At 40.8% G+C, this 12,195-nt stretch overlaps 1 protein-coding gene across 4 annotated transcripts in view; it reads left to right on the top strand.

Moving 5' to 3' along the window:
* LOC138783143 (polyamine-modulated factor 1-binding protein 1-like) overlaps positions 1-12,195 on the top strand; it is a 279,398-nt gene that overhangs the window by 50,675 nt on the left and 216,528 nt on the right. For all 4 annotated transcript variants that reach the window (XM_069957440.1, XM_069957441.1, XM_069957443.1 and 1 more), the window contains exons 7-8: positions 214-456; positions 1,177-1,407. In XM_069957440.1, coding sequence (XP_069813541.1) covers positions 214-456; positions 1,177-1,407 — 474 coding nt within the window. The remainder of the gene's footprint in view (positions 1-213; positions 457-1,176; positions 1,408-12,195) is intronic.

The raw sequence follows: 12,195 nt of genomic DNA, 5'->3' as shown, positions 1-12,195 counted from the left end.
TCAGACTTGAAATAATACACCATTTCCTGCAGGACATACAGCAGCTGATAAGTACTTGAAGGCTGGGTTTTAAAAAAAAAAAATAGAAATAATTTACAAATCTGAAACAAAAACATTCGGAAACCAGTTGATTATTCCCCCTTTAAATTGCAATGGTAAATATTTTGTAATCAGTAGGATAATGATAAAAGTGCAGTATGTTTTGTGTTTCAGATCCAGAACTACATGACGATGGTAGAGAAACTTCAGAGCGATCTAGATCAAGCCAAACGGGCTCACACTGCCGACTTAGAAAGGTGGAACCAAAAGGCTTCCCTCGTGCAAAAGGATCTGATCTCGAAATCGTCAGAACATCAAGCAGATCTTCTGAAAATGCAAGAGTGCAAGGATAAAATACTATCTCTCGAAGAAAACTTAGAGCGTGCCGAACTTGTTTACCAAGATGCAGAAAAGAAGGTAATGAGCCAAGAATGCATTTTTAGATTGAGATGGTATTCAAAACTTTTTAGCTAAAAGGCAAGCCTGCATAGTGTATGTATGTAATGCTCTCTTTCTTAGTGTGTGTCAAAGGGTTCAACTTTTATTAAAGTTTATTTCCCGTCCAAGTCTTTTCAGTGTAGAAATGGAAAAGAATACTGTACTAATATTTGTGAAATATTGTATTAACTACTCAAATAAATATCCAAAGTACTTGTAATTGCTTTCTATACTATAGAACTGGTTGATCAGACCAGGCCTGTATTTTCAGGTGAAGCAAGGACCTTAACAGAGGGCTTTTTCACATCCAAGAACTCATAGTGGCTATAAACCAGGGACGGGAACCTTCGGCCCTCCAGCTGTTGCAAAACTTCAATTCACATCATGCCCAACAATTGGAGAGCCGAAGGTTCCCCATCCCTGATGTAAACTATGGGGCAGATTTATCATGGTGTAAAGTAAAACTGGCTCCGTTGCCCCTAGCAACCAGTCAGATTCCACCTCTCATTTTCCAAAGAGTCTGTGAGGAATGAAAAGTGGAATCTGATTGGTTGCTAGGGGCAACTGAGCCAGTTTCACTTTACACCATGTTTCATAAATGTTCCCCTATATGTTTTAGTTTTCTTTTCTTTAAATAAAGAAGGTGTGCACAAAATGTTAATAGTTGGCTAAGGTTGATGCCTGCTCCTCTGCTTTTAGATTGAGACTCAAGAAGAAACTATAAGAAAACAAAATATGGACATGGAACAACTGCAGCAACAGGTCCGAATACTTGAGAAAAATATGTTAGAAGTCCACAACCAGGCCAAAGCATCAGAATCCAGTCTAGAACAGTATAAGAAGAAATGCCGAGCCACTGTGGACACCATGAAGTCTCTAGAGAAGCATGTTGGTGCGCTACAGCAGCAGGTGACAGAATCTACTAGTGAGGTATGGAAACCATTAGCTGGATATGCCTTTGCATTCCCCAATTACCGTTTGAAATAAAAGTTTTTTCTCATTAGGTATTTTTTAGCTTATTCATTTAAATCTTGAAACTAGACAAATGTCACATTATCCAAAAGGAGATGTGGCCAGCTGAACGGTTCTAAGTATCAATAACCTTCTCCTGTTATTTAGCTGTTTAGGATAGTTGCTATGCAGCTGTCTTCCAACAGATCCATTGCCCTGGATCAGCATCTTTGACTTTAACACAGCAGGGTTCCTTGGTTTTGTGTGGATTATAGTATATTTTGTGTGAGTTTGTATGTTCTTCTTGCTTGTTTGACTGCTTGCTTGTTATGTTATTTGGTTCTGCTGTAAGTCCTGGAGGAATCTGAGCTTGGGCTTTTCAGCAAACCATTATCCATTGTCTTGTGGCCCCAGTTACACTATTTTGGTTTTTATTTTATGTCTATGCAAGAGTCATTTATCACCTGAGAGTATTAGTGGTGCTTAGAGAGAACACATATTATTGGGAAAAAAACACAAGCTGAGGTAGGTTCTTTATTATCTCTATAAATGGCATATGTAAATTTCTGGTGAACAATAAAAAAAAAAATTACACATTCTTAAGGGGGTAAAGGTAACACAGAACAACAGAGAGATGTTGGACACATTGGGTTACTAATGGGGTTGGGATAGGCTAGACCTAAAATAAAGTATACTTGCCCTCCTGAGTCCGACTCCAGACGGCTTTGATGCCCAATGATGTGATGGTTGCTTTGCTATACAAGCAATAGGGGGTGACAAACAGAACATTACAAAATCCAAACATGTTACATGAATAAGGTAAATGGAAGACTGGTACATGAGGATAGAGGACTCTGCCCATGAGGGCTTACAATCGCTAGGAAGTCCTGGAAAACATGGATAAAGTCATAGGCCAAATGCTGATCGAGCATGCTCAAGTTGTGCTCATCTCTAATAAAGACAAATATCATTACCTAAAGGACCTATTACTTAAGCATAAATCGGTTCAGGAGGTAGGAAGCTAAGAGTACATGATGACTCTAATAGAGTAATAGAATAAAGGGTACAGCCCAGGAGGAGTCTGGCGCTAATGGAGGAGCAGCCGGTGGCCCATTATAACAACATTATATAAGTAAATTAAGTGTTCTGTAAAGTGGTCTCGGAGGTTGGGGCTTCACTTTAAAAGATATTTTATACTCCTCTTTTTCTGTTCTGGTGGTTTAGTACTCTCTAAAATAAGAAATCTTTAAAGTTCTGTTCAAATCACATCGCTCTTGGATTTAATTTTGGCAGGAAAAAAAAGAAAAAAAGAAAATAAGTATTGGTGTCACGAACATATTTATACTGAACATGGGCTTTATAAAAAAAAAAAAAAAGAGAGAGAATCTGAACTTTTTATTTAAGAAAGTGCTTTAGGACAACTGTAAATGAATGATGAAAGGCAGTGATGTTTGAAGAAAACAAAATCTGGAATTAATTCTTTTTATCCGTAACAGATTAAAATAGTGTTTTTAACTTCTTCTCTGATAGCGCTCTCTGTAATACTGATCTTGTTCAGCCACATTTAGAACTAAAACCTATCTCAGGATGCCTGGTAGAAAAATAATTACTGGCCAAGATCAAAGATGACTTTTTAGAGGGAAAAAAAGGACCACGAAAATGTGCCTTGTCGTTTTTACTTTGTAAGAAAATAATCTACTAATGACAAGGTAAAAAGAGTGCACTTGGCAACCTCCTTATATTCTCTTGTACCTACCTGCCTTCATCATTGTCTATGATTTCTTAAAATGAACCAATTGTAGTTACTGCCCTTGATTTAGCGCCCTGATATAATGTAATAATATTTTTTTTCTCAGTTCGTTTCATGTTATTTAGTAAAAACACACTGCACAAAGATGTGAAAATGGGAATATTAAATAATGAACACGAAAGATATATAAGTAGCATGTGATATCTGATTTTATTTTTCTAACCTAATAATGTAAAAGACTTGAGGTTGCTCTTAAAGGCAACGCCACCAACTGTAGTTAGAACATACTAAACTATTGGTAAATTGCAAGCATTAGTGGTTAGGCTAGACACGAATGGTGGCCATACACCTTCAATACACCTGACGGCTAAACGATCATTCAGCAATCCGTTATTTCTCCTGTCCTCATCATACACAGGAATATGTGGCATAGCTGAGCGATCCTGTGTTTTCTTTGGGGAAGGGAGGGTTAAGCTGCATCCAGAGAGCTGACTCTCCCTTATCTCTCCCAGAACAAAAAGGTCAGGTGGTGATTTTCCAGGCAGATACAGCCGACAAAGTATAATTTGTATGGGACCTTTAATTCTTGTGATTCATTGAGATTTGTTTGCTTAATATGGACTCTTTTTAAAGCAAGACACTATTTATAGCATGAAGTCTAGATCACGCAAGCAGTTCAGGATCACTACCGGTAGCCACTGTCACCCCCTATTTGCATTTTGACTGCTCTCCACAGATGTAAAGGGTAAATGTTACAGCTTTCATTACTTATTTGATATCACACCTCATAGTGCTTGTTCTGGTAAAAAAAAGTCGTTTTTATCACCTGTGGATTAGTTTATGTGGGCGGGGCCTAATTGCCTTTGTGCCACATTGCTCTGTCCCCAGCACAACTTAGCCCCGCCCATCTGTGACGTCATCACATAGGCCCCACCGCCTCCGCAGCCATTGGTGAATGCCATGAAAGCTGTAACATTTACCCTTTACATCGATAGAGAGCAGTCAAAATGCAAATAGGGAGTGACAGTGTCACTTTAAGGGTCCTACTAGATGCCCAATCATAAACTGTAAACGTGCGCTGATCTGCTAGATAATCTGCAACTAATTGGGACGACTGTCAGGCAGCAAGGGCTGCACGGACATCGTTAGCCTTTAGTATAAAATAGTAAAGTAATAACTCACCTTACCATGTTCCCTGGTGTCCTTGGGCCTTCTCCGGTGTCCTTGGTGGCCTTCCCAGTGTCTGCAGCTCTGCACCACCAGTGACTGGCTGAGCAATTAGTGACCTGTGAGTGCAGAAAAGACAAAGCTGCAGACACCGGAGAAGGCCGATGACACCAGGGAACCACAGCTTGCATGCATCCTCCCCATCCCTCCCACCCTGCTTTAACAGATTGATATACAGGACAATATGCTGGAAACTGACTCCTACATTTGCATGCTGCAGTTGGTGCCGCCTCTATGGCACTTGAGCTCCTAAGACAAAAGACATTGTTATACCTCTACAAATACCCATTTGCAGAAGTAAAACTATGGTTTGTTATATTCCCATGAACCCCCTTGGCTTTTACAGTGGAGACTAACTACCAATACTTCAGGGACAGATCAAGAGATTGCATTTGCTCTTAGTATGTGTGACCAGTGGTTTCAATTAAATGGTCGTAACCAAGGGCAATAGGTTATCAATACAAAGTCGGGAGATGATTAAATATATATGTTACATACATTACTTTGTACAACAAATCAGCCGCGTGTGAACAAACCCCTTTGTAAGAAAGCTTCCTAATTTGCTGTTATCATAAAAGAGAAAATCTTAAAAGACTTGTGTGTATTCCTACGAATCGCTGGACATGTTTGTTTCTGTTGCCGTAAACAACTTTCCTCCTTTATTATGTTCAGTAACATAACCACTTTGCTACCAAAAGACCCAACAGGCTGCACATGTGCCAAATCCCCCGGCAGTAAGATTTCTTCCCCTCTCTCCTGCACATGGCACAGTTGTTTGTTTCTGAAATAATGCTGGCTGCCATCCAAGCAGTTCATTCCACACATGGAATGTCGAGCATGGCCACGTGCCAAGTTATAGTGCGCCTTCTGTGTAATGAGCACTGAATTAAGCATCAGTGCCTGAGGAAGTGTGTTGTGGGGTAGCTCCGCTTGGAACATTGATAGGAACAAAAAAGTTAATTACTGTTCACTGGCATTGTGCAATACGTCATTACTTTTATATGCCTGCTAATTATAGCTAAAACAATTGAGGAGATCTTAGCTAATTAGAACACTCGAGGGACCGGCAACACATGCCAAGAATCACTTGGGCACCGTTAGAACCAGTCAAGAGAGTTGGCTTTGTTTCATATTGTCATGTAATTGAGACATCTGAAGAGAATAACAGGTTTTGGATAGTAAATGAGCGCTGCATAATTTTTTTGGCGAGTTCCTTTGTAGTGACGAATTTAATCAGATTACATTTATAACCGTAATTAATTTTATCAGCTGCTAACTAATGTTTCCAGGGCATCGTTGACAGACGACATTATGAAGTAAAACAATCTGCGTTTGAGTGTTCTTATTTACCGCCCAAGAAATAAAGCTATTAGGTTTTTTCCCCCCCTTTAGGATTCTGTTTGCAGATTGCATAAAAAATATATATATTTTTGGACACTATAAAGGCAACATGGCAGACTCGCATTAGTCCACATGGCTAGTGCTGCTGTAATGATGTTTGCAGGCTGGACCAGGACTTGATGCTTTAAGCAGTGGTGAAGCCTTGTCCTCGATTTTTTTTGAAGGATCTATTGATTTCAATGGGGTCTTGTACACATGTATTTTGAAAACAGATCTGTGTGTGGCCTCCGATTCATTCCGCAAAAAAAATAATACCAGCACTTATATGGTCCATTTTGCGGTCAGGGCTCCATAGGCTTTGTCACCTTCAGAAGTGCATGGTCCGGACAGTCATGATCATGATTGATGGTGCATTACTGTCTCGCACACAGCTATGTGAATGGGGCACAGAGTCCAGATGCCCCATTGTTAGGCATGACCACTAGGACTGGCAATTGACTGATACTTGTGGGCTGCACCTAGAGTTGCCAACGTGTAACAACAGTGCCACGCCACACCTACCCTCAGGTTATTAAAGGGATTACCGGGATTACCTGGCTACAGTGTGTTGATTGCCTGTCCTCAGGATAAGTTACCATATCTGATCAGTTGTGTGTTGACACATGATACCACCATTGAACAGCTGTTTGTCTGAGCTGTGGTATCAGCATTTAGGGTGCGTTCACACTAAGGAATCTGTGTGGAGAACTTCCAGTGGATTCTCCCGCTCGCCTATGCACGTTCCCACTTAAATCTTCACTCGTCCCATAGACTTGATTCTATGCTCCCAAAGAATTGACATTTCAGTTCCGTCTGAGCATAGAATGGAGTCTATGAGACAGGCGTAGATTCAAGTGGGAGTGTGCCGGGGCAAGCAGCAGAATCCGCAGGAAGTTCTCCTTTCGAATTCCATAGTGTGAACCCTCACAAAGAACAGAACAAAAGCAGACAACTCTGTTCATTGTGTAGTGGTAAGTTACTGCAGTTTAGCCCCCATTAAACTGGAGCTGAGCTGCAGTAAACCCACATGGCCACTACCCCCAACACGGAGCTGTCTGCTTTTCTTTGTATGCCAGGGCCTGAGCAAACAGCAGATCGGCTGGGTACCAGGTGTCAGCACTCCATAAGGAGGACCTCACCTGAGGACAGGCCATCGATGCTGTGGCCAGAAAAAAAAACATCCTCGGATTTCATACTGTTTTTGCATTAGGATCGAGTATTTTTTCTGCTTCATGCTGTGATCCTCTATATGAAATCTATTGAAAAGGTTTATTTCCAAGCTTTGTAAATGTTCTATAAGTAATTATGACATGCTATGTGTACAGAGGGATTGTTGTCATTAACGACTAAGCTGTCATTGTGTTGTTTAAGTCGTGATGGTGTTACTCTATGTGTGTGTTTTTTCACTCCCAGTCTTTACCAGTTTGTCTTCCGTCTCCAAGATATTTTCTCGTGTCACATAATAGAATCTATTATTAAAATGCATAAAATATTGAGAGATTAAAGAGCAAACAAATAATAAACTTTCATATTTAAGAGCATGTAAAATAATTGCTTTCTAATCCCTTAGTCCCTCTCTCCAAGCATTATAATCATGATTGTTGATACATATCTTACTGTATTCAACTACGCTAAGTCCCCATTGTATCACTGATTAAAAGTTGTAATTAGAAGCACAGCCAGCGCTCTTTATTTCTTTTCATTGCTCGTAACTGAAATTATTTTCTTTAAATACCTGTTATTTAATAAATGTATACTGCCTGGTGGGGTGGGAGGGATGATGGGGGTGGGGGGTAGAGCGCAATCAACTTTAGTAATAGATGGAGATTGTATAGCCGCATTTATAACATCATGTGTCCCCATAGGACCTTTTCCACTTTAGGGTGCAGTTTTCCGAGATCCTTTTTATGTAACATAATATAGATTTATTTCAGGGAGGAGCAAAACTCTATGCGACCTCCATGTTATGCACCAGACAGTTTGCACAATCAGGCCAGGTTCACACTTTGTAAGATAGCGGCCATTCTGTGACACAGCTGTGTCATAGAACAGCCGCTGTCTGTGAGGTTCAACCTGCACTGCAGTACTGGCTGGCTGAACTTCATTCCTTTTGAATTGAAATGCGTGCGCATTTGGGTGTGCCCGCATTCTAATTAGCTATTGCAGACAATATAAAGTCTGTCAGGAGCCGCACTTTACATTGTCTGCACTGTCAATTTCGTGCGGCTGCTATTCAATGAATGGTGGCCGCTCAAAGTTGACATGTCAGTTTTCAGTACAGCAGCATGGAATCCATAGAAAACAATGTTGTTTGATTTTTTAATAAATAGCGTTGGTTGTTGCAATCCTGCAACAACGCCCGTTAGTTAGTGAAAAAATACATTGTGTGAACGTGGCTGTAATTTTCCCTGCCATAGTAATACTCCTTTATTGGTGAAACTTTGCTGGTATAGGAAGCAATTTAGACTTGAATTGTTTCTCGATTCTGTTGGACCAGTTGAACTTTTTTTTTTCAGGGACATTTCAAAAGTCTTGATCGGACAGGGTTTCATTGCTGAGACTCCCACTGAACAGAAGAATGAGCCCTGGCTCACATCTACGGAGCTCCTTTCCATAGGGGGGTGATGTGGAGCTCCAAGTGTTTTGGATCTTCGTAGATGGAGATCACTGCAAGGCAGGGAGTGAAGTACACTACTACTTCAGTGGGGGTCTCAGCTTTAAAACCCTGTCCGATCGAGACTTTTGACATGTCCCTGAGACATAACAAAAGTTGAATGGGTCCAACAGCATCGGGAATGGGGTCACTAGACTGAAATGATTGAGAATGGAGAAGGGCAGTCTCTCAGCTTGTTCTCCTGAATGGTAGGGATCCTAGCAGTGAGACTCCCATGATCAAACCTTTTGACATGTCCCAATGTGTTTGTTTTTTAAATTTTTTTTTTAGTGATGGGTACGCTTTAAGCCGTTCTATACATTTATAAATCCCATTTATAAAATGTATCTTTGAAATATATTCTAACTGTAAAAACCATATGCCTATGAAATCCAACCTCTCGCTACTTTGCAGCCGGCTATAAGCGTGTCTCACTTTCGTTCTGTAATGCCAAATTGAGCTTAAATTAAAAGAGGGACCATCAGTAATGTTTGGAGCAGACACATCTCCAGTTATCTCTTGAATTAAAATAAATACCGCTCAAAGAGCCACAAATATTTTGAGTTCTTTCCATCTCTGTTTAATTTGAGTTAATCCCCCTTTAGCCAGATCCCTGTGAATAGTTCCTCTGTGTCGGTTTTCTTATGCACTTAAAACCATAGCAGTCGCATGCTCTCTCAGTTTTCCCTTTTCCATGAAATATAATTGCCTAAGCGTTTTAGTATAGCTCAGATTTCGCCGTCTCCTGGTCATCTAAGTTATTCTCCTACGCACGTAATTATACATACAACTTCAATTAGCAGTAGCGGCAGACGTGATGGCGAGCAATGCACAAATAACACAGAGACTATTAACTGTACTTACAACAAAAAGCCATTTGAAGTCTCACTAAAAATGTGGGCAGCGTTGTGCTAGTAGGACAGAGGTACCGCAAGGTTGCAGAAATTACAGCAAATTTTATTTCTTTCTAGGTTATATTCTGATGAAGAAAATGTTTTGATAACTTATATCCATCGGTTACATCTCTTGGATTGTCCCAGCATAAAAAAAAAATAGAAATAAAAAAAATAAAAATCCCAGCTGTCCTAACCAATAACCAGCAGGGAAAGTGTATACAGTGTCAATTCAGATGAAAAGGTCACATTTAACCTCCTAACGACCCAGCCAGAACGTAACTGTACATCCTGGGTCGGGTGGGGGGGGGGGGTCAGAAAGGGGATACGTGTCTGAGCCATCGCGATCCCGTCGGGACCGCAGTGGTTAGCAGGCATAGTCCGATCACTGCACCCGCTTATTAGCTATTTAGATGCAGCTGTCAAAGCTGACAGCTGTATTTAAATGGCTATTTCCCCACATCATTGGTAGTCTCCTGGATGGACGGAGTGATTGCCCACAGCTCAGCCAATCAGTGACTGGGGCAGGAAGTACATGGATTTCAGCCAAAAATGCCATCCTGTGCCCGTCAGTTGTACCCGGGAGCTGTGCTGCGGAGGCACGAGGATGGGTAAGTTTATGTTGTTTATTATTCTCCTGCACCCCCCTGCCTTCCTCTCTTTGAATTTTGCGGGACTAAAACAGATAAGGAAAAAAAGCAAGTCATAATGAATGTGCAAGCATTAGTTAATTGATATTTCAGCATGATATCTGATCCTAGTATTATACAATCCTAGTAAGCATTGATTAGTGGTTAGGATGTGTCTGCAATAATGTCTATTGCAAGTACATATCATTTTTTATTAGAACTTCTATTGTGAGCCACACATCATGGAGTCGCAAGTCAAATGTGGCTCCCAAGTCACTGCTTGGGGTTTACTGTTTGTGGTAACTACTGTAGTTGGGGTACTAGTTCTTGTTTATAAAGGCAGAGGTTATGGTACTGCTGTGGCACTTGTCACTGGGCTCAGAGTGATATATGGATCCCTGGATCCCAACACATGCCCATTAAAGGTGCAGGTGTAGTGCAGAGGAACCACAGAGTCCAGGATAAACTTTACCAAGTTGAAACTTTTACTGAATTTTTCTTAAAGGTGCATTACCATTTCAGCTGGTGGCAAACAGGAGAAAAGAAATTAGTTTAGATACATACATTGTTAACACTTAACATTTAGACATTCAGCTGTGTCTTTATCATAGCAGACAATACAGTGAGACACCTAGTGGTGGGAGTGCAGAAGACACCTTACTATTTAAAGAACACTCAGCCTATGACTCCCTTTCAGTGCTGGCCTACATAAAGACCGAACAAGAATGGCACATTGGTTCTGAGACATTGCATGTTCTAGGCAGCAATTTTAGACAGACTAAAGTACCTTTTAAATAGGACCTGTAGCCAGTATATGTCCTTCCATTCCCATATATGTGGGTTTTCAATTTATTTGATAATTTATTCAATAGTCAGATGGGTTTAAACTTAAAGGGAATTTTTCACCACTCATACCCAGCACGAGGTGCAGACAGTCCTGCATACTAAACCTGCGCAGGAATCGTATCTGATAAGAGTGGCGGACAAAGTGTCTGCGGCCTATTTCCTTAGCTGAAGTGCACTGCTTTTCCCGGCTACAGAGTCAGGTTGAGTGTGCAGGATTTGCGTGGCCCCTAATATTAGTGAAGGTTGATCCAGAATGTTTATTCATATAGATTGTGCTGAATCTGCTCTACAGACTAATATACAAAATATATTTTGCTTACTAGGTCACTGTCATCTGTATTACACTGTCAGCACCTCAGGTTAGGTCCAAATGCTTAGATTCCCTTTAATTTTATTAATGAAGTGACTGGGTATGATTACACAGGGGGTGTAAATGTTTTACATTGAGGGCTGTGGATGTCTACCTCTTGACTGTATAATCATACCCATTACCTGATATTCATCCCCTTTATAAAAAATTAGGTTTATGCCCATCTGACCATTAACTACATTATCAGACCGTTATTAACCCACACATCTTGAGATATGAAGGGTGTATCAAAACTGTAAAAAAAAAGGTGTGTGATCAGGGCACCCTAAGCTCTTCTATGATATGTATAGCTCATTTTTTAAGGGTTGGTCACAGGTACTCTTTAAAGGTGTTATCCAGCGCTACAAAAACATGGCCACTTTCTTTTAGAGACAGCCCCACTTTTGTCTCCAGCTTGGGCGGAGTTTTGCTGCTCAGTTCCATTGAAGTAAATGGAGCTTAAAAAGGGTTATCCAGTGCTATAAAAACATGGCCACTTTCCCCCTACTGTTGTCTCCAGATTGGGTGGGGTTTTGAAACTCCGTTCCATTGAAGTAAATGGAGCTTAATTGCAGACTGCACCTGAACTGGAGACAACAGTAGGGGGAAAAGTAGCCATGTTTTTGTACCACTTTCTTTTAGAGACAACACGACTCTAGTCTCCAGTTCAGGTGCAGTTTGCAATTAACCTCCATTCACTAAAATGAAACTGAGCAGCAAAACCCCGCCCAAGCTGGAGACAAGAGTGGTGCTGTCTCTGGAAGAAAGTGGCCATGTTTTTGTAGTGCTGGATAACCCCTTTAATTGCAAACTGCACCTGAGCTGGAGACAAGAGTCGTGATGTCTCTGAAAGAAAGTGGCCATGTTTTTGTAGCACTGGATAACCCCTTTAATAAGTGCTTCCATAAAGCAGGTTCATACTTATACTGAGTTTCGGCCCAAGAGAGTCTCCTGGTATCCAGATGTAATATTTCGTTTTGGAGCTAGTCTGAACGAGGTCAGCTTGTCTTATGGCCGATGAGCTCACACCTTTAGATTTA

The sequence above is a fragment of the Dendropsophus ebraccatus genome, chromosome 2, assembly GCF_027789765.1.
Source record: "Dendropsophus ebraccatus isolate aDenEbr1 chromosome 2, aDenEbr1.pat, whole genome shotgun sequence".
Lineage (NCBI taxonomy): Eukaryota > Metazoa > Chordata > Amphibia > Anura > Hylidae > Dendropsophus > Dendropsophus ebraccatus.
Note: the sequence above shows the minus strand (reverse complement) of the source record. Positions and strands in the feature narration are given on the sequence as shown.